Consider the following 19615-nt stretch of genomic DNA (forward strand, 5'->3'; position numbering starts at 1 on the left):
TAAACTTACACTGTACATGAGGCACTCACATTCACACTCTGATTCAGAGTGCACAGACACTGGAGACAAGGTGGGGGAAGTGTCTTGCCCAAGGGCACAACAGCAACATGCACCTGTGGGAGCCGGGATCATCTCGGACCTAGACCTAGATTGTAGGTGAACATGAGAGAGTAAAGAATGGCCCCAATCCCATTTGTGACAGTGACATATCAAACACCAAGGGCCAGATCTTGTGGCGGCGCACGGGGCGGCGCAGGCTCTTGGCGAATTATTTTCCGAGTGGCGGCGCTATATGTGCCATTCGCCTCCGCCACCTGTGAGGGGGCGTCACAAGAGGAGGTGACTGCACTGATGGAAACACGGCTGACATTCACTTCCTCGTTTACATTGCGCTGTCTTGCGTTCTTTCTTAAGCCTTAGGCTCTCACAGGTCAAACTAAAAACTTTATTTCCCCATCGTGAGCTAAACCATGTTCACGTCTCCAGAGAAAAAGAGCTACAGCGTCCGCTGTGGCGCGGATCGGCCCGCGCTTGGCGTGAACGCGAAGCAAAACAAAAGCACATGTTCACCCCACACAACCACACAACCACTCTCCTGGACGCGGAGTCGATCTGGTTGGAGGAAAATCTGTGTCTCCACCCACTTAAATGCGCTAAGTCTGGAGTGGCAAGATCACAAAGTGCTCCCACTGAGGCAAAATGTCACGCTATCGTCTCCGTTTTGATGCACAAGATCGGGCCCTAAATGTCCTTTCTGTTCAGGTCAATCCAATATTGTTCTCAGGTTAAATTAAACAGACAAATGTAGCTCATGCGCAGGAATGGCTTGACCGACCAGCTGCTCCTGTTTTCTGCCCAAAGACAGAAGTGTCAAGGACTTTTCTCACATTGTTTATTGATCCAATCAGAGATGCATATTTGCAAATGAGGAAGAATCTCAAATCACATCTCATTCAAAACAAACGTTGTCATTTCCTTCACCTGCAATTTAAATATGTTAATTGACAGAAGATGAGTGCAATATTCATTATTTAGTGTTTTTGTGGTGTTTCTCTGATTCAGAGAACTATATTACTCAGCATGAAGGTCGATCAAACTTGCCTTGGGTTGTGGAGTGAGAGTGGCAAAAGAGGAGCTTGAGTTTTTGGTCTTCAGGTCAGAATAACCCTGATGTATATCTCAAAGTGCAGCGCCAAGAAAACTGCGCTCCATCAGTTTAGGCGAGAACAGTCCTTGGGAGGAATCTGGCAGCCACGAAAACACGTGCATGAGCAAAACATCCTGATAGGCTGTATGTACAAATATGTGACAGAGGTTCAACAGTAGCTCAGAGTCACTCACAGACTGACATTACACTCCTCATCTCGTCTTGGTTTTTGCACAAAGATCTTCTCATTAGTTGTATTTGGTGATTTCAGATGGCTGCTAACTGTCCACTCATCGCCTTCCTCTGTTTGTCCGGTGCTCTGCTGACGGATGGAGTTGTAAGTTCACCTCATTTATCATGAAACTATTGTCTTTTTGATTTGCTTTAATAACTCTGTTCATTGTTCCACACTGACAGGGGGTGAAAATCGACCCAGGTGAGTTTGACTACATTCACTTTAATATAGCGACAGCAGATCTCTCTGTATTTACTCTACTGCTTTGATTTCATTTTTCAAAGCCTGTCCTGTGGGTTGGAGTCTGTTTGGAAGCCGCTGTTTCAAGTTTGTTCACTCTAAGGAATCATGGACAGTGGCAGAGGTACAGGACTAACTAAAACAATGACTCCTCCGAGCCTCCAGTAGAGCACATCCTTAAAGGAATAGGCCACCGTTATTATATACTAAGACATGTTCTTACCTCACTTTAGTCGAGTTAATATATCCCCGTCTGGTCATTGTCCGTGCGCTCTGTCACGCAAACGGAGCACATACGCAGCCTCTCCCACATGTCACATAGCTCCAAAAAAGCTCACGATAGAAGCTACCAAGCTCTTCCACGTGTTCCCTATTTAAATAAAGTTACGTGAAGTGTTTTCATGCGAAGTATATTTACACAGAAATGTAGCATGTTGATTTTATAAGCAAATAGGGGCACTATATTGTGAGGCGTAATGATACGAGGAGCAAAACGTCCGCGCAGTAACTCCTAAAGGTTATTGACGGAAGTGAGCGGGGGGAAGTCTTTAGGAGTTACTGTGCGGATGTTGTGCTCCTCGTATTATTACGCCTCACAATATAGTCCCCCTTTTTATTTGCTTATAAAATCGACACGTTACATTTCTGTGTAAATATACTTCGCATGAAAAGACTTCACGTAACTTTATTTAAATAGGGAACACGTGGAAGAGCTTGGTAGCTTCTATCGTGAGCTTTTTTGGAGCTATGTGACATATGGGAGAGGCTGCGTATGTGCTCCGTTTGCGTGACAGAGCGCACGGACAAAGACCAGACGGGGATATATTAACACGACTAAGGTTAGGTAAGAACATATCTCAGTATGTAAAAACGATGGCCTATTCCTTTAACCCCCTCTCCCCACACACAGAGAAGCTGTCACGATGAAGCTGCGAACCTGGCCTCCATCCACAGCGATGAGGAGAGCGACTTCATCATAGAGCTGATCCAGAATGCCACTGGAGGCAATAGAATGACCTGGCTTGGCGGACATGACGCAGTTCGGGTAACATGATGAGCTCACAGCCGAGTTGTTGAGAGTTGAAATGTTATGTGTGAATGTGTGAATGTGTACACAGGAGGGAATATGGATGTGGAGCGACGGATCTCGTTGGGACTACACAAAGTGGTCGACGTATCAGCCCAACAACGTAGGCAAGACAGAGCACTGCCTCATGATCAACTATGTCGGTAAATGCTCGCAAATATCTGACTCTTTCACATGGGCCATATGCACACAAGTCACTAATGGCCGTTTAAGGAAAGTGTTTATAGGTCTCGAACCTTTATAATTTTGTGTCTCTGTTTTCATCTTCAGCTCATCCACCCACGTTCTGGAATGATTACCCGGAGCACAACAAACTGGACTACATTTGTGCCAAAGACGCACCTCCAGTGTCTCTGACTTTCGGCAGCTTCCTGTACAAATGTACCTCCCAACAATAAGTGACACATTACTCTGTTTGGTGGAGCTCTGACTTTTATCTGACGATTAAAACTTTGATTCTCTGCATCAACCTGGGTGTTGTTCATGATTTTAACCAAATGAGGTATTGCCATTAAAATGGAAAAGGACCACAGGTTCACAGGAACAGCTCGTCTCATTGGTCAACACGGGAGGATCCTAGACTCTGGTTAGTTGCGTAGATCCGGGAAGGGGGTCTTTACAAAAAATAATATACATGATGTTACTTACTTTACATCGAAATGCAAGACCAGGGGGTTAACTTTGCACATTTGATAACATTTGTTAAACATTTAGACTTCCACACTATCACTTAAAACCACCCTTTAGATACCCAGTGGAAAAAAAAAACGATTTCCCGAGAGCAAAAGGGCAACACAGCTTCATTAGCCAATGTGACAGAGACAAAAGCGCTATACAAGTCCTATATACTTATTAATCCTTTTGACTTTCCTTTATGAGTAGCACTTTTTATCAAAGAGGGGGTATTATGCTTTTTTCAGTCACATAGCACCAGTCTATATCACACTGCAATGATGACCAAACCTTCTGTTGGTCTGTAAATGCAGTACATTAGAATAACTGCCTTGTATAAAATTGCTCTCTCAAAATGCCTTTAGTGAATGTCTTGAATTCTCTGTCTCTTTAAGAACCTCTGAGCCTTTCCGACACGCCCCCTCCACACGCTGTCTGTGGCTGCGTCCGAAACCATCAAATTGTAGCCTCTAAGCACTAACACAAGCAACTAACTCCTTAACCTTTCATGGGGTCAACTGTCAGACCTCTATGCAGTTAGTGAACTAGACCTTCAGCAGAATTTGCACAATCCGTCCATCCTTAAACAGGGGAAAGGGAAGTGACATCACCAACAGCTGTTTTTCTTCTTCTTTAAAGTTATTGGTGGAGTGTAGGCCAAACAAAAGTGCATGTCGCCCCCTAGTGTACAGTGTTCAACAACAACATAGTGTCCAAACAAAGACATTTAAGGAGAAAAGTAAATCCAAATGATCCAAACATTTCCCTTTAGTGTTATTTTATTTCAACAGCTGTTTCTTAAAGCTACATTATGCAAATGATCCATGTGGCTTAAGTTTCTACTAAATGAAAACAAAAGCATTTAATCCGTTTACTGAGTTTCCTCTTTAACACTGACATGTGACTGAGCTGTGGGGACGACAACATGGATTTATCACTTTTATAAAGTTTGGCTTGTGCAGAATCTTCCTTTTTAATTATTATTATTTTTATTATGAAATGTGCTCCTGTCAATCAACAGTGGTTGCGCATGAATCACTCGAGGGTGGGGGCGTGGGGGGTGGGGGGATTTGGCGCAGTGGCTTGTGGGATGGTACATAGCTCCTAATCACTGGTTAGTTAGAATCAGAGGTCCCTATGCTAAAGTGGCTATGATAGTTAGCATCGAGGCTCCTTTTCCTAACTACTTCCTAACTGACTAACCAATTCGGAAGCAACTTGCCATGGCGGACGCTGACGCACATCCGGTTTGGTGTAAGAGCTCTTAGCAATCTGATGGTTTCGGAAGGAGCCTGTGGCATCAGTGGGGAGGGGGTTCTGCTGAGGAGCAGTGGTTGGTTACTCGGCTGGTGACGAAAGCTCGGAGGCGTCTCCAGGAGGTTCCTAGGAGGACTCAGGCAAAGCTATCCCTAAAATGGCTGTTTTTACAGATTACTCAAAAATTTGTGTACCAAAAATGTACCAAGGCAACACTTCAGGCATGTTTTTTAATGAGGGAATGACATAATAACATGATGTAAAGCTTGAAAAAGTCGATTTTGCATAATACCCCGACTTTAAGAACCAGTTTGTCCAAATACAAAACGCTGGATCTTCATCCAATCAAACTGAGTGAAATTGAACTTATTCATCCAACCACTGATCACCCACCGAGGAAATTCAAGTGCAGGGCTCCTCAACTAACTCGAGGTCAGCAAACTTTACCTCTGTGACTTTCCACAAATGTCCAGTGTTTGGACATATGGCGACATTGCTCTCAAACATGTACAACAGGTTGTCTGCCGTCAGGACCCACCATACTTACGATGTATGGTGGCTGCGACCCAAAGAAGAATGAAATGGAAAGAAAAGTGCTCTCGAAAAAGGCCGCGACCCACTGAAAAAGGTTCTGTGGCCCACGTTTGGGTTGGGAGGATAAAACTGCTTCACATATTGCTCAGAACTTGGAACGTTATTTTCTCACACAGATCCAGTCGCTAATTCCGTTTCATGGTGGAATTCTCTTACCTTCCCATCAGCCGTGAGGGTTAGTTACTTCACTACTACACTTCCACTCTCTGGGTCTGTGCTCCTGTACCGCTCATGTGAGGGATTCTCTACAGGCTGCACAGAGAACATTCTCACAGTAGGAGGCCCACACTTCCCAGTAGGAGGCACGCACTGAGTCTCATTTCGCATAATTAAGCGGAAGAGTCCAATTAAATGTGCGAGGGCTCCCGAACACCTCCGGAGTGACTCATTCAGGCCAGCCTCCCCTCCAGGGTTCACTTTGACACTGTTTCGTATTTCATCATGCACTTAACATAAAACTTTAAATGCCTTCTTTTTGGGAGCTGACGTCTTGTTTTATGGTGGAAACTTCAGAATTCCGTTTGTGGTCAGGCCCTGGACACGGTTTAGCCAACGCTGTGGTCAAACGTTGAATCAGTGCAGCATTTTAACAGCTTGATGTGAATGTAAAGGTTTGTTCAGGGCGGACACACACATTCAGGTAAAAGGACACAGAAGATCAACATAAACTCACCTCTCCTACGTCATACAGGCACAAGTCAAATGGAAACCCCGTCTGAAAAGAGGAAGAAAAGTTTTTCAAAACAATTAGCCATGTGTTGTATGAAAATGCCTTGTTAACCAGGTATTCCGATCAGAGGAATTCATACACTTCAGTAAACTTCTGAAAACAAAAGACACAGATGCAGCAAAGAACGTCCTGGATTACAAACATGTTTGAAACATGATTCTAACACGACATGATGGCTGGACCGACACGTAAGCACACTCTGACGAAGCAGGAAGTCAAACCAAGAGGTAGTTGATCAGTCTACAGGCAGATTTATTGGGCAAAGAGCACACAAAAGTTCACAGGCGGTCAGCGAGACATTGTTATTTCTATTATTGTGGACAAACCGCCTTTGCTCTGGCCAATCCTGTCAGACATTGGAAGCTAAGCAGGAAGGGCCTGGTCGGTCCTTGGATGGGAGACCGTTTGGAAACACCAGGAAGCCTGGGTGAATGCAGCGTGTGAGTGAGTGGTTGGTGGTGGTCAGCGGAGCTGATGGCGCAGACTGGTTGTGTGTGTCAGTCCACCCCAGGGCAGCTGTGGCTACAATAGTAGCTTACCACCACCAAGAATGGAGCGAATGACTAATGCAATGTTAAGCATCTTTGAGTGTCCAGTAAAGCGCTATATAAAACCAATGCAGTATTATTATTATCATTATTACACATTCATCATCTCTCAGATCAAAGTCTACAGATCGTTTTTTATATGATAGTATGACGTGGACAATGCAATGCATGATCTCATGATTTTTGGTGCCACTAGTGAGATAGTCTGTCTGTGTCTGTGTCACATCCCAGTGTCAGTTCATGACGCATGGCCATATTCTCTTTGACTTACAAGAAAACAAAGTTACAATTAAACACGAGTAAGACAAAGACAAGTCCCCAATTTCCACAACTCCAAACCCCACATGCATTATTGAAATATGAAATAGGCGTAAAGAAGATGACCTGACGACCAGGCTGCATGAGTTGGGTTTGCGGGCCAGGGGCAGGAGGTTTTTCACCTCATTCAGCCCCGCCCACTTTTGCCTCTTTTTGCTTTGAATCGCCACGTCCTTTGTACTGACTCTTTAAGGCTGAACGAGGGAAAATGGCCGCTAAAATCGGATGCACAATAGACTGATTTGTGTAAAATGTCCAACGTTTATTTGCACCAACAAGTCAACGCTGCACCGTTTCTCTTTGAACTGATTTTTTTTTCTTGACTTCTCCTGTCCTATGTTAAATAATAGGCACAATAAAGAGAGACAGAGTCAGGGAGGGAATCTCCGAGGCTCCAGAAGAGGTAGGCCGAATGAACGCTGGGCAAGGTTTGTATCAAGTGTTAGAAAAAGGTTGTAAAACTATTCCACAGTCACCAAAGCCCAATGAAAGAATCAGGAAACAATTTCTCATTCACAACTTGCTCAAGAACAACAGCGCATGTGAAAAACCCAGAGGAGCAGAATCTTCCGGCTGGCACAACAACAACGTCAACATCGCCGTTCGCCACGGGTGTCTTCGAATAAACAACACATTTAGGTATATCTATTCTTAACCAAGCAAGTCCCTTTGACAAAATCAGAACCTCTTCCAGGGGAATGTTACCCCCAGAGAGGGCCCCACTGTGCAACGTACGCGAAAAACAAAAACACAAAATGAAATCGTTGAAGGCAACATCGCAGTATAAAGCGTAGTTTCATGACTTCCACTCTTTACTGTATGTTTCCCTGTGGGCGCCCGTGTGCAGGCCCATTGCAGATCCTCTCTCTCCCCGGGGACACAGCGCTCACCAAGGACGAATGAGAGAGAGAGGAAAATAAAACACCGTTATCATCGGGAGGCAGGGTCGCCCATAGACACAATCCCGTCCATTCATTTCACACGTAATTTTCATCAAAAAGACTTAATGGCGTTGATAGAGACGCGCGGCGAACAGTTATTATGGTCATGTAAAGTCGCATCAATGATACGTTTGGGCAAATCATCAAAAGCAGGGGAAATATTTTGGAGGGGAATTTGTTACGCCTTCTCAAATCTATCAGATCAAACTTGAGAAGTCGGATGGTTCAAAACTCTAGTCGCTTAAAAAATGTGTGATGTCACATTCGGAAACTGCGCAGCGAGACGTTTGCGCCATTTTGTAGTGGTGTCCAAGTGTAGAGCGATCCCAGATTGATGTCAGTTATTAGCCCCGTGAAAGAAACTCTTGTCAGGTTGTCTAGCTCAAAAAGCACACAGAAAACCAGTAGGCTCTATTTCAGCCCGGATAGACTCAAACAGACAAAAGCAGCGACAGGGTAGAGCAGGGAAAGCACAGCAGGATCAGCACTGGGACTTGAACCCTTGACGCCAAGTACAGAACTGTGCCGTAAGTGCAGCAGCCTTAACCAGCCGACCATCTGCTGCACACTTTCTCTTTAATCAGACGGTATGTGGGATTTATTTCATGGATAACTCCTGTTTATTAATAGAACACAAAGCAGATGTCTGGTCTTCATTTAAAGAGGGGGTATTATGCTTTTGTCAATCACATAGCACCAGTCTATATCACACTACAATCATGACCAAGCCTTCTGTTGGTCTGTAAATGTAGTAAATTAGAATAACTGCCTTGTATAAAATTGCTCTTTCAAAATGGCTGTAGCGAAGGTCTTGAAATAGGCCTCTGTCTCTTTAAGAACCTCTGAGCCTTTCCGACACGCCCCCTCCACACGCTGTCTGTGGCATCAGTGGGGAGGGGGTTCTGCTGAGGAGCAGTGGTTGGTTACTCGGCTGGTGACGAAAGCTCGGAGGCGTCTCCAGGAGGTGGGGGCGTTCCTAGGAGGACTCAGGCAAACCTATCCCTAAAATGGCCGCCATCAGAGTTTTTACAGATTACTCAAAAATACGTGAATGTGCCAAGGCAACACTTCAGGCATGTTTTTAATGAGGGAATGACATACTAACATGATGTAAAGCTTGAAAAAGTCGATTTTGCATAATACACCCCCCTTTAAACATGTCAGTGTCCGATCTATTGCCTCACATGAACACACCACACCAGAAGTTCGACATGGGCCGATTCACACGTGTCATCCCACACGAGACATGCTCACTCAGCCTGGCCTGTTGAAACGCTGACAAGCTGTTTTTGCTTTCATAACTTTTCTTATTAACATTTATTGTAGACAAACAAAATGTTACATTACAATGTGTGTCCGGTGTGTGACAGAAGAGAGGTGTTTTCAACCAGAAATCAATGGATATGCATTGAATGACTCATTAATTGTAATATTGCTCAATCAAAGTTGGTTGGGTATACTGTCATTCTACATCTGAAATGCTGATGATCCATTTCGTTTTTTTCAGAAGAGTAAAACGTTGGTGTGTGGGAGTCTTGTGTTGCATTTAAATGAAGTCTCATGCCCCCAATGCAAATCTTTGTTTGTTATGTTCTCTTAAAGTAGCTATATCATGCTATTTTAGCCATTCCAAAGTTAAGTATAGGCATTTATATGAATGATTGTACCTCTACCACTATGGAGCACTCATTTTTGTGATAAATATAAGTGTTTTCTGGAGGTATTTTTCGAACCCGGAAGACAAAACGCTTCGATTCAGTTAACTCCGCCCCCTCTCTCCGCGCATACTTTACCGTAATATAAATAAACAGCAATAAGTGAAGTTACTTCACGATGCAGTTATACGGAGTTGACATCTGCAACACAGCTTCATAAATGGCTAACACACATGCTAATATGCTAACACACAAGCTAACCCGCGTTTGGATTGACTCACCGCTCTGGTCCATCGCTGTTTACATTGTGGGACTCGCGTTGGTTTTAAAAGTTAATCCACTTTGGTTCTGGTGAAGGTTCCCCAAACATCCATCAGTGACAGTCACAGAAAAACAATATTTTGGTGAAAGTCGCTGAATCCCTGAGAAAAAAACAGCTGAGTGGCCTCTTCTTGAAAAAGGTTGAACAAACTCTAGCCAAACGCGCTTCTTTTTCTCCGTGACATTATCGTTAGTTAAGAATAAAAAACAGGTGTGTCCAGAGTAGATAACGAGCTCCATCTTCAGCTGCAGCGCAAACATGACTGATCTGTTCAGACGCTCAGGGATGTGTTTGTTTTGGCCACAGCTGACCTGGAAGCACCTCGGGCACATCCTTTTTAATTCTTTTTATTTTATTTTTATTTTACTCTTTGTTTCTCTCTTACGACAGAAATAATGAAAACGCTGTTTTACAAATTAAAATCAGGCCGTAAACATAGAATTAAGACATTACATTACAGACGTCGAGCACTTCCGTTCCGCTGTTACGACACAACTGAACACTCAGTCGTTCACCAGGAGAGGGAGGAGCAGCTGCTCAGAGAGCAGGATTCAGGAGGATTACTGAGAGCTGCGTGAATGAAGCCACAAATCACTCTGGGGGTGTTTTTGATGAGGAAATAGCATAACAACATGGCTAAAAGCAACAAAAAGTCGATTTTGCATGATATAGGACCTTTAACATCTGAAATGTAATTCTGTTATTATTTTACATACTTGCAGTTCCTGACTTTGTTGGACTTTCATTACTTGACTTTGTACGGGCCGTGTCCATGATACGCTGGTGAAAAGCCGTTGGCATTGTGCTAATTGGTACTGATTGCCCTATCTGACGTACTGGCATCGCTGGTTGGGTTTAGCTCAAACAAACTTAATGTCCCCCCCCTCCTGACACTCTCTCTGTGGTATGTGAAGCCGTAGCCTGGCTTGATAGGTCATGGTGGCAGCCTTGGGTGTGATGCTGATCCTCCTGTGTGTATTTTGTTCCTCTTTGCCGTAAACATCCAACTCATCAGCGCGGCTCGAACGGAGACTTCCCATGGCTGCTGGAGCTAGATTAAATATGAATGGCTTTTCAAAGACTGCCAGGGGCTTGGACAGTGTTGGTCTCTCCCTCGCGAGCCTTTCCTCAGCTGAGCGCTAGGATTGGAAGTGGCAGCGAGTGCGAGTAACATTTGTTCTGGTTCCCTCGGCGCGGCTCTCTTTGCGTGTTTGATTAAGCCGAAGTAATGGAACGCTCCGCAAATTGAAAGTGAAAGGCCACGTTTTACTCACCTTGACAAAAGCGTGAGCCATAATGGCGTCTGTCGGCATTAAGTGAATACAAAGAGGACCAGAAGTGCTTGTTTTCTGCACCTCCTGTGTGGAAAAGTGTTGTTTTCAAAATGATTTCTGTCAAATGCTCAAAGTGCTACACAGAGGGTAAAATAATGCTCCGCTTCTGTCATATATTACTACGTTAAATGGAACTTCATTCAGCAGAGGTTTCTGTTCAACAGAGAATGTTTTTTGATTAGAAAAGTTTCCATTATCATGAGTAAAATAAGTCACTGAGCACGATCACACAGACGGAAGCCAATATTTCCCAATATTTTACAGTTGGGCTTTATTTACCTTCGTCTTCTGGCGGTGAGAGTTGAGTCATTGAACATTGATGTAATATTTTGAATCTAACTGCTAAAGCTCCCTAAGTCTAACAGAAATATAAAAACGTATCTGCATCAGACTGAATATTTGGGGCAGAGAGCTCATGCACCACAGTGATTATGCAGCATCTGTTCAGTGCTAGCCTTCTCTAGACTTCTGTCTGTGTGTTCGAGTCAAGTTAACATTATTATACACAATTACTTTTCTCAGAAACAAACTTTCTTGTAAAAGCATAGTTACTTTTCTTGGGAAAACAAACCTCTCTTCTTGGAAAAAATATTCCTCCTATTCACTCCTAAGTGTAATAATACTGTTGCAGAGAGAGCAGCCTGTTTCATAGAAAAACACTGACAATTATCATTTAAATGTCATCAATTACATACATTTAATTTGAAACATCCTGTTTATAATCAGACTGTACTAAAGTTTATTCCCTCCATTTTCAACAGGATTTTCCAGCTCACTCTCTCTCTCAGATAATAAGACCTTGTGTTAATGGCCTTAGTCAAACGCGTCTTAACTTTATACTGCATGTACCCACTCAGTCTTATTGTTGTTTTCATTGATTGATTGTGAATTCTTGGAAAACAATGAAAAGTGGCAATGATGACGCACTGTCACAGCTCAAGTGCACGTGCTGTTTCTCTAAGAGCTTAATCATTGTTGTGTAATGAATACTTCTCACAAGTTAGTACTGAAATGTAAGGAATACTTTTTCCTTGTGATGAATACTCTCGTCGCTGCTCCCTCACGTTGAAAGGAGCCAGCTGAGGTGGCTCTAGCGTCTGTTCCGGATGCCTCCTGGTTGCCTGCCTCTGGAGAAGTGTTGAAATGCGTTACACTAACAAAACGACTTTTTCCCGAGTAGAGCAGCTACCGACAATTTAATAACATCTTGGTTATTACCACCCAGGTAAACTCCATAGATACACAGTTATCTTGGAAACAGATGTCGCTCCCTGGTCAGACGGCATCAGTCCCAGCTCTGTGAGGTCCTCAGCCACATCGACAACCTGAGCCAGAAAGTATCAAGCACTAAGGCAGGGACAAGCTTTAAGACTGTCACTATCAGGAGCAGGGTGGAGATTGCCGTACCTACACATGCCTTTACCAGCCTTCACCCAAACATTTGAATGCACACCACCTTGAAGATGTGCATATCGGGATTCTATCAATCCTGAAATCTCACATTTCTGGCGACTGAAAATATAGATTCTGCATCAAAGGAAGAGCCCCTATTATGATGATGTTGTTCCAGTTGGCAATAGAGACCATTTGAGGGCAGTACACAGTAGACGTTTGCATTAGAGGATGCCAGCTAACTCTCAAAAGGATTTATTTTAAAGATTGGACTGGCCATATGTTCTCTGTTCAAACGCACTGGCTGGATGTGTTGCTTATTAGCGAAGGATCAGAAATAACTTTCACAAAGTTTTAGAATGCCAGTCATGCACATACACACATTAATGTGACACAAACTTTGAAAAGTATTATTAGTTTGCCTCAAATGTTTTATAATCAATGTAGTGAGAGAACAGTACATCGCAGTGAGCCAAGAGATGGCGTATTGATTTGTGTCATGTCGTAGTGTGGAAAAGAAGCCATGGAGGGCAGGTTGAGAAAATTAGCAGAGGACGCCAAAGCAGCAGCGCAAAAGATGTCTACTATGAGCCCCTGTCAGATCTGTTTACTTACTTTTCTTTGCATCTTACTGCAGTTTAACAAAAAGGTTATGGTGAATATAATAGTCGATTTTAATAAAGCAGAGAAATGAATAAGTGTGTTTCCCCGTCCCCTGCTCAGCTGAGGCAGGGGGCGAAGCAGATATAGGCCGCTCTGAGCCTTTCTTTGGAGTTATATACAGCCTTCAAAAAAGGCTACGAAAACAGAAGATAAGAAGTAGGGCTGTGCCGATGGACGATATCATCGTCCATCATGATGGATGAGCAACATGACGATGGAGAGCCACCATCGTGATGCCACGCCCCCTCCTGTCAGAAACACGCACTGGTCTTCTGTAGGCCTTGTAAACCTACAAACTTTGCCGGGATTGCACTGTAAATTTAACCACGAATATAACTAATATGCACGCTAGTTTCAGTACCTGCCAGAAGCCATGATGTGTTAGCCGTAATTATTAAAGTAAAGACGCAGCGCTGCTCTATTTCTGACGCACAGAGCTCTCTCTCTCTCTCTGCAGCTCAGAGTTTAACAGCGCGTGGTTTTGCTTTGCTTTGCTGCGTACGGAAACTTAAACCGTTTTAAAATGACGGGATGGCTCTCACATCGGAGCTAGCTGATTATTCTCACGAAGAACTGAGAGAGGAAAGAGAGAGGAGAGAGAAAGAGGCGGTGCAGGAGTTACGAAGTTACGAGCAGACGGACCGGGCGGCGCGTGGAGCGGCTTCAAAAACGTAAGCTACGACGCAAACTTCTAAATATTGTCCCGTTCACCCACTGTTTCTTAAACATTGTGTTAAAACTGAGCAAATGCAAATAATAAGCTCCGATTTACATTTGTATTAGTGTTCCTTTTTTTTTAAATAACAGTTTCAACATACACAGTGCAGCATTAAACAGTATCAACACATACAGTGCAGCTTAAACTGATTCAAGTCGTACAGTGCAGCTTTAAACAGGCGAGGGCGGCACCTTGAAATAATGAGCAATTAAATCAAATGGGAAAATAAAGCAATAATTACAGCAGGAAAATAAGGCAAAACAACATATCAAACCATGCAATAATAACCCAAACCACGCAAAAACTAATCAAACAAATGAAAAGAAAATGAGCAAATTAACATGCAAAGCAAACTGGCAAAATACTCGGTGCAGTCCACGCCCGCATAGGCACACACTGAGCGCTTGTTTTACACACAGTGAGACGGTGGACAGAACGAGAGGGACAAGGCAACAGCCTCCTTAAACAGAAGGTGGCAGCTCCAACCTGGGCCGCGCACACTGTGCACCTCGTGCCTGCCGGCCAAAGTGCGCACACCCGCAGGCAGCGGGAGGAGGGGGAGAGACGCGGAGAATTCGCGGCAGCGTCCCGCAACAGCCCAGGACCCCGAGAAGAGCCTGGAGCCCACGACGCGTGCCAAACGCACAAGCCGGCCGGACCGTAGTCCCGGACCTGGATAATAATGCGGATGAACGCAGCGTTTGGGGAAAGATTCGGCCCAAACCAGGTAGTGTGGGAGCCCACAGCACGCCTCCACCACAAAGCCCACTCAAGATAGTGTGTGTAAGAGAGCGCGTGCACGGTGCAAAGCTACGTCGGCGCTACCCACCATTCACCTTAAAGGTAACCTACACCAACATGCCACACATACATAGTAATATGCAGCATATATATAGGCTATTTAAATGTCTTTAAAAAAAATGCTTATAATGAGAAATGGACGGTATCATCGTCCATCACGATGGTTCACTGTAAACATCGTCAACGGCCAATTAAGGGGACATCGCCCAACCCTAATAAGAAGCTCGGTTTATGTCATTTACGATATACGATACGATATACTTTATTAATTCCGAGGAAATTCAGTTCATTCAGTTAAAAATATAGAAGTACTATAAAAAAAAAAAATTAATTCCCATTTAGCCCCTCCCACCCAAGGATTTGTTATATAGCCTTATCGCTCTGGGCAAGAAGGACCTCCTGAGCCTAACCCTTTATCGGTCAGACTAAAGCCTGCTGCCATAGCCAGGTACAGTAGCAGAGACACAGACACAGGGCGGAAGAAGCACAGGCCGCTCCCTGTAGCCCCGCGAGACGTGCGTGAAGCGGCCAGGGGGTCGGGGGTGAGCATTCGGGAAGACGAGCTGTACGCGGCCGGGGGGCCAGGGAGCAGCCCGGGAGCGAAGTGGTAGGGGGCCGGGGAGACGAGCGCGAGGCAGCTGCTGCTCTGTTTGTTCATCAGAAGGTTCGCATACAGCCTTTTCTCAATGTTTTACCGTGACAAATGCAACCACTCATACAACAGCTGCTTGTACCCGTGCGTGTGCGCATACACGAGCAACCGCTTAGAGCTCTGGCCCACCTCCTCCAAGCGGGCCAAAGTCCGGAACCGAGTCAGGCTCGGGCACGGATTGATTGCACTCACACTACACAAACAATCCGCGCTGAAGGGGCTTCCAGCGTTTGGGCGCGGTTCAGGTGTGAGTGTGAGTGCGCCCCTAATGACTGCAGAATGTTCACACCTAACCATTAAATAGAGGCCACCTGTGCATAATCTACTCTCAGTATAATTACAGCAGTTCTGTGAGGGCCTCAGAGCTATGGTCACTAAACAACATCATGAAGGTCAAGGAGCACCAGAGAGGTCAGGGATAAAACTGTGGAGAAGTTTAAAGCAGCGTTAAGTTCTACAAAGATTTGCCAAGATTTAAACATCTCCCAGGGCACTGTTCAATCCATCATTCAGAAATGGAAAGAGTAAAGCACCACTGCCAACTTACCAAGACATGGCCGTCCACCTAAACTAACAAACTGAACAAGGAGAGCACTGGTAAGAAATACAACTAAGTGCCCTAAGATAACTCTGGAGGAGCTGTGAAGTCCTGCCGCTGAGCTGGGGGAATCTGTACATGGGACAACTATAAGTCGTACTCTACACAAATATGGCCTTCATGGACGAGTGGAAGAAGAAAGCCATTATTGAAAGGAGGCCATAAGAAATCCCGTTTGAAGTTTGTAGAAGTCATATGGAGGACACAGCTCCATGTGGAAGAAGGAGCTTTGGTCAGATGAGACAAAAATTCAACTTTTTGGCCCAAATGCAAAACGTTATGTATGGAGCAAATCTGACACTGCTCATCGTCCTGTGTGCACCATCCCCAGTGTCAAATATGCGGGGGGGAGCATCATGCTGTGGGGCTGCTTTTCCTCAGCGGGGACTGGGGAGATTGTAAGAATAGTTGGGAACATGGATGGAGCCAAATACAGAGACATTTTGGAGGAAAACCTGCTGGAGTCACAAGAGAACTGAGGCTGGGGCGGAGATTCACCTTCCAGCAGGACAATGACCCGGAGCACAAAGATAAATCTACAATGGAATGGTTCAATAAAACATATTAATGTGTTAGAATGGCCCAGTCAAAGTCCTGACCTAAATCCTAAATCTGTGGAATAATCTGAAAACTGCTGTTCACAAACGTTCTCCTTTTAATGTGACAGAGCTTGAGTTGTTTTGTAAAGAGGAATGGGCTAAAATGTCAGTCTCTACATGTGCAAATCTTGTAGAGTCAAACCCCAAAAGACTTGTGCTGTTATTGCAGTAAAAGGGGGTTCCACAAAGTATTCATTCATGCTGTATGAATACTTATGCACGCCCCACTTTTCTATTTAAAAAAAACAAAAACAGAATCATGTATCATTTTGCTTTCACTTCAGAGTTGTCTGTTACTTGTGTGTGAACGTTCAGTAAAAAATTCAAAATAAAATCTTTATGTTTAGGGTTGTAAATATGACAAAATGTGCAAAACTTCGAGGTTTATTTGTACTTTCCAGATGCCCTGTATGAGCTGGTTTTGAACCTCTGACCTTACAGTTCATAGTCAAGCACTCTACCTGCTGAGCCATTGAAAACATGGGTACGACATCACACCACATTCCTTCCAAAAATGGAGGGGAAATCATCATCAATCAGTTCCACTTGGTCCTGCCGCTGCAAGTGGAACTGATCGAGCGTTAGAGCAGTGACACTCTGTGGCTCCATCTGGTGGAAAGGTTTGGGAACCCCTGATCTAAAGATTCCCCTTCTTAAAATAATTAAAAATATTTTACATTTTTTACTTCTATTGAAGGTAAGCCATTTTCAAATTACATAACTCGCTATTACTATTATTCATATTATTATGATTATTATTATGTTAACACTGTGTGTGGTAAAGTGCTACTGGACAAAATAAAAACCTTGACTCAATTTCACTCAACTTGTTTTTCTTATAAAGAAAATGTGGTGAAAGTTTTTTTTGACCCCTGTCATTCCTTGGGTTCCGTAGAGGGAGTTTCTGACACCGCTGTGACTGGCGCCTTATTCCAGGGGAGCATTATTTATGAATGTGGGCCTGGCACCTGTCAGCGGGTCAGCACAGGTGATGGAGGCAGGGGAAAGGTGCTCTCCTCTGTCAATCTCCGGGAAACAAGCATTTAATCCATAATAGCAAAAAGGAGCCTTGGCATGTGCTTGTAGAATATACTGTATATATATATATATATATATATATATATATATATATAAATACATATATATAATACAGCTGACGAGATGAGGATCAGGGATGGATCATACAGTGAATAAAATCTTTATGTTTAGGGTTGTAAATATGACAAAATGTGCAAAACTTCGAGGTTTATTTGTACTTTCCAGATGCCCTGTATGAGCTGGTTTTGAACCTCTGACCTTACAGTTCATAGTCAAGCACTCTACCTGCTGAGCCATTGAAAACATGGGTACGACATCACACCACATTCCTTCCAAAAATGGAGGGGAAATCATCATCAATCAGTTCCACTTGGTCCTGCCGCTGCAAGTGGAACTGATCGAGCGTTAGAGCAGTGACACTCTGTGGCTCCATCTGGTGGAAAGGTTTGGGAACCCCTGATCTAAAGATTCCCCTTCTTAAAATAATTAAAAATATTTTACAGTGATACATACAGTGAATGAGGCGCTGATAGCAGGGCCGTCATAGTGCGGTTGGCCAATCAGGCAGCTGACAATGAATGAAACAGTGAATGAATAAAGAACTTTATTGTCATTATTATACAATTATTTAGAATTCGAGGCCATATTTGTAGAGTAGTGATGGGCGACACCCCATTTTGTGGAATCAATACAATACTTTGGGGGTATTTTTAGGCCCGAGCACCATCAGGGCTGGCGAAGGGGCTCTTGAAATCGTATAGCTTCACCTCTTTTTATTATTGTCACTGAATAAAGTCAGAGCGGACATGTGTCTTGATAGCGCTACAGTGGCACTTAAATGTGTGCATTTCACTATATTCTTTTGTAGCAAGTACCTGATGAACTAAAGAGCTGTGTGCTTTTATTCTGACGTGCTAGAACGGAACTGGAAGTTACTTCTTGTGACCGTTAGCTCTAGTGCACAGTCAATTACCGTTTTGCTTGCATCCTAAAAGGTGATGCTAACCGATAAAGCAGGTTAGCAACACCCTTAGCAACATTAGGGCTATTTAAAGGCTCTATACCTGATCCTTTTTTAGTGTGTAATGCCTGCTGTGATGATGCGTTCTGACTTGTTTCACAGACGCCATAGTTCTGAAACGTTCAAAGGAGACAATCTCAAGTCCGGTCTTTTACTAAATGAAGATTTACATTCTGTTCATTTTCCGTCATGCAAATATTCTCTTCACTCCATCCAAATGAATCAATCCACACCTGACACGACACATGTTGAGTTAATCAGCGCGAGTGTGTCTCCCGCTACCATATGTTTCTGACGCTCCGAGATGTATAGGCGAGCGCAAATTTGTTTGGACGTTGCAGCACAATCTGTCGCACAGCTGATGCATTCAAAAGAGTAGGGGTTTGCTCCGTAGACGTAGTGAATCACAGCAGTTCCCTTTCTTTAAAACGCGCAGAGTTCGCCCGTTCTTTGAGGGCGTGACAATGAGCCCTCGCGCAAATCGGCGCATTAACTGCAGGGAAGTCTTAAACAATGCAAGAGTGGAAATGCACATTGTCCTAAGGTGAAGCTTTTGAAACGAACACAAAGGCCTGACTGGAGCACAGCGGGTGAACCTGCCAGGCTGATATGAACAACTGACGCCAACAACTGTGTCGTGCATTGTACATTTTCCCCGCACGTTTTTTTTTTTAGTTTAGTTTATTTATTTAGAAAAAAACAGGGACAGTGTACAATAAACATTAACCTCAAGGGGAGATGCATTGTACCAGGTTATAGCTCAAGTGCTAATTTCCACCCGTAGTCCCTGGGCAGGCTGATGTTGTAGTAAAATACATAAAAACATCATGCATATATGGATAATGGCATTTACATTGACCAAGTTCATGAGAGTAAAAGCAAATCTTCACATACACAACACACACACATAAATCCGGTCACATGTGGGTGCAAGTTTGATTTGACAAGAGCCATTTCTTTGCCAGGCGTGAGAACCTGTAAGAGTGTGTGCTTGTTATCAGCTCTGTTGGCAACTTCCAAGTGCTGTCTTTGGTTTCAGGATCCTGCATTGGT

At 43.9% G+C, this 19615-nt stretch overlaps 1 protein-coding gene across 1 annotated transcript in view; it reads left to right on the top strand.

Moving 5' to 3' along the window:
* LOC306977598 (galactose-specific lectin nattectin-like) overlaps window positions 1-3107 on the top strand; it is a gene marked incomplete at its 3' end in the record, with an annotated part of 51602 nt that extends 48495 nt beyond the window's left edge. The window contains exon 4 of the mRNA XM_079575992.1: window positions 2980-3107. Coding sequence (XP_079432118.1) covers window positions 2980-3107 — 128 coding nt within the window. The remainder of the gene's footprint in view (window positions 1-2979) is intronic.
* Between the last annotated feature and the right edge of the window lie 16508 nt (window positions 3108-19615).

The sequence above is a fragment of the Gobius niger genome, assembly GCF_951799975.1.
Source record: "Gobius niger genome assembly, chromosome: 18".
In the NCBI taxonomy this organism is placed as follows: Eukaryota; Metazoa; Chordata; class Actinopteri; order Gobiiformes; family Gobiidae; genus Gobius; species Gobius niger.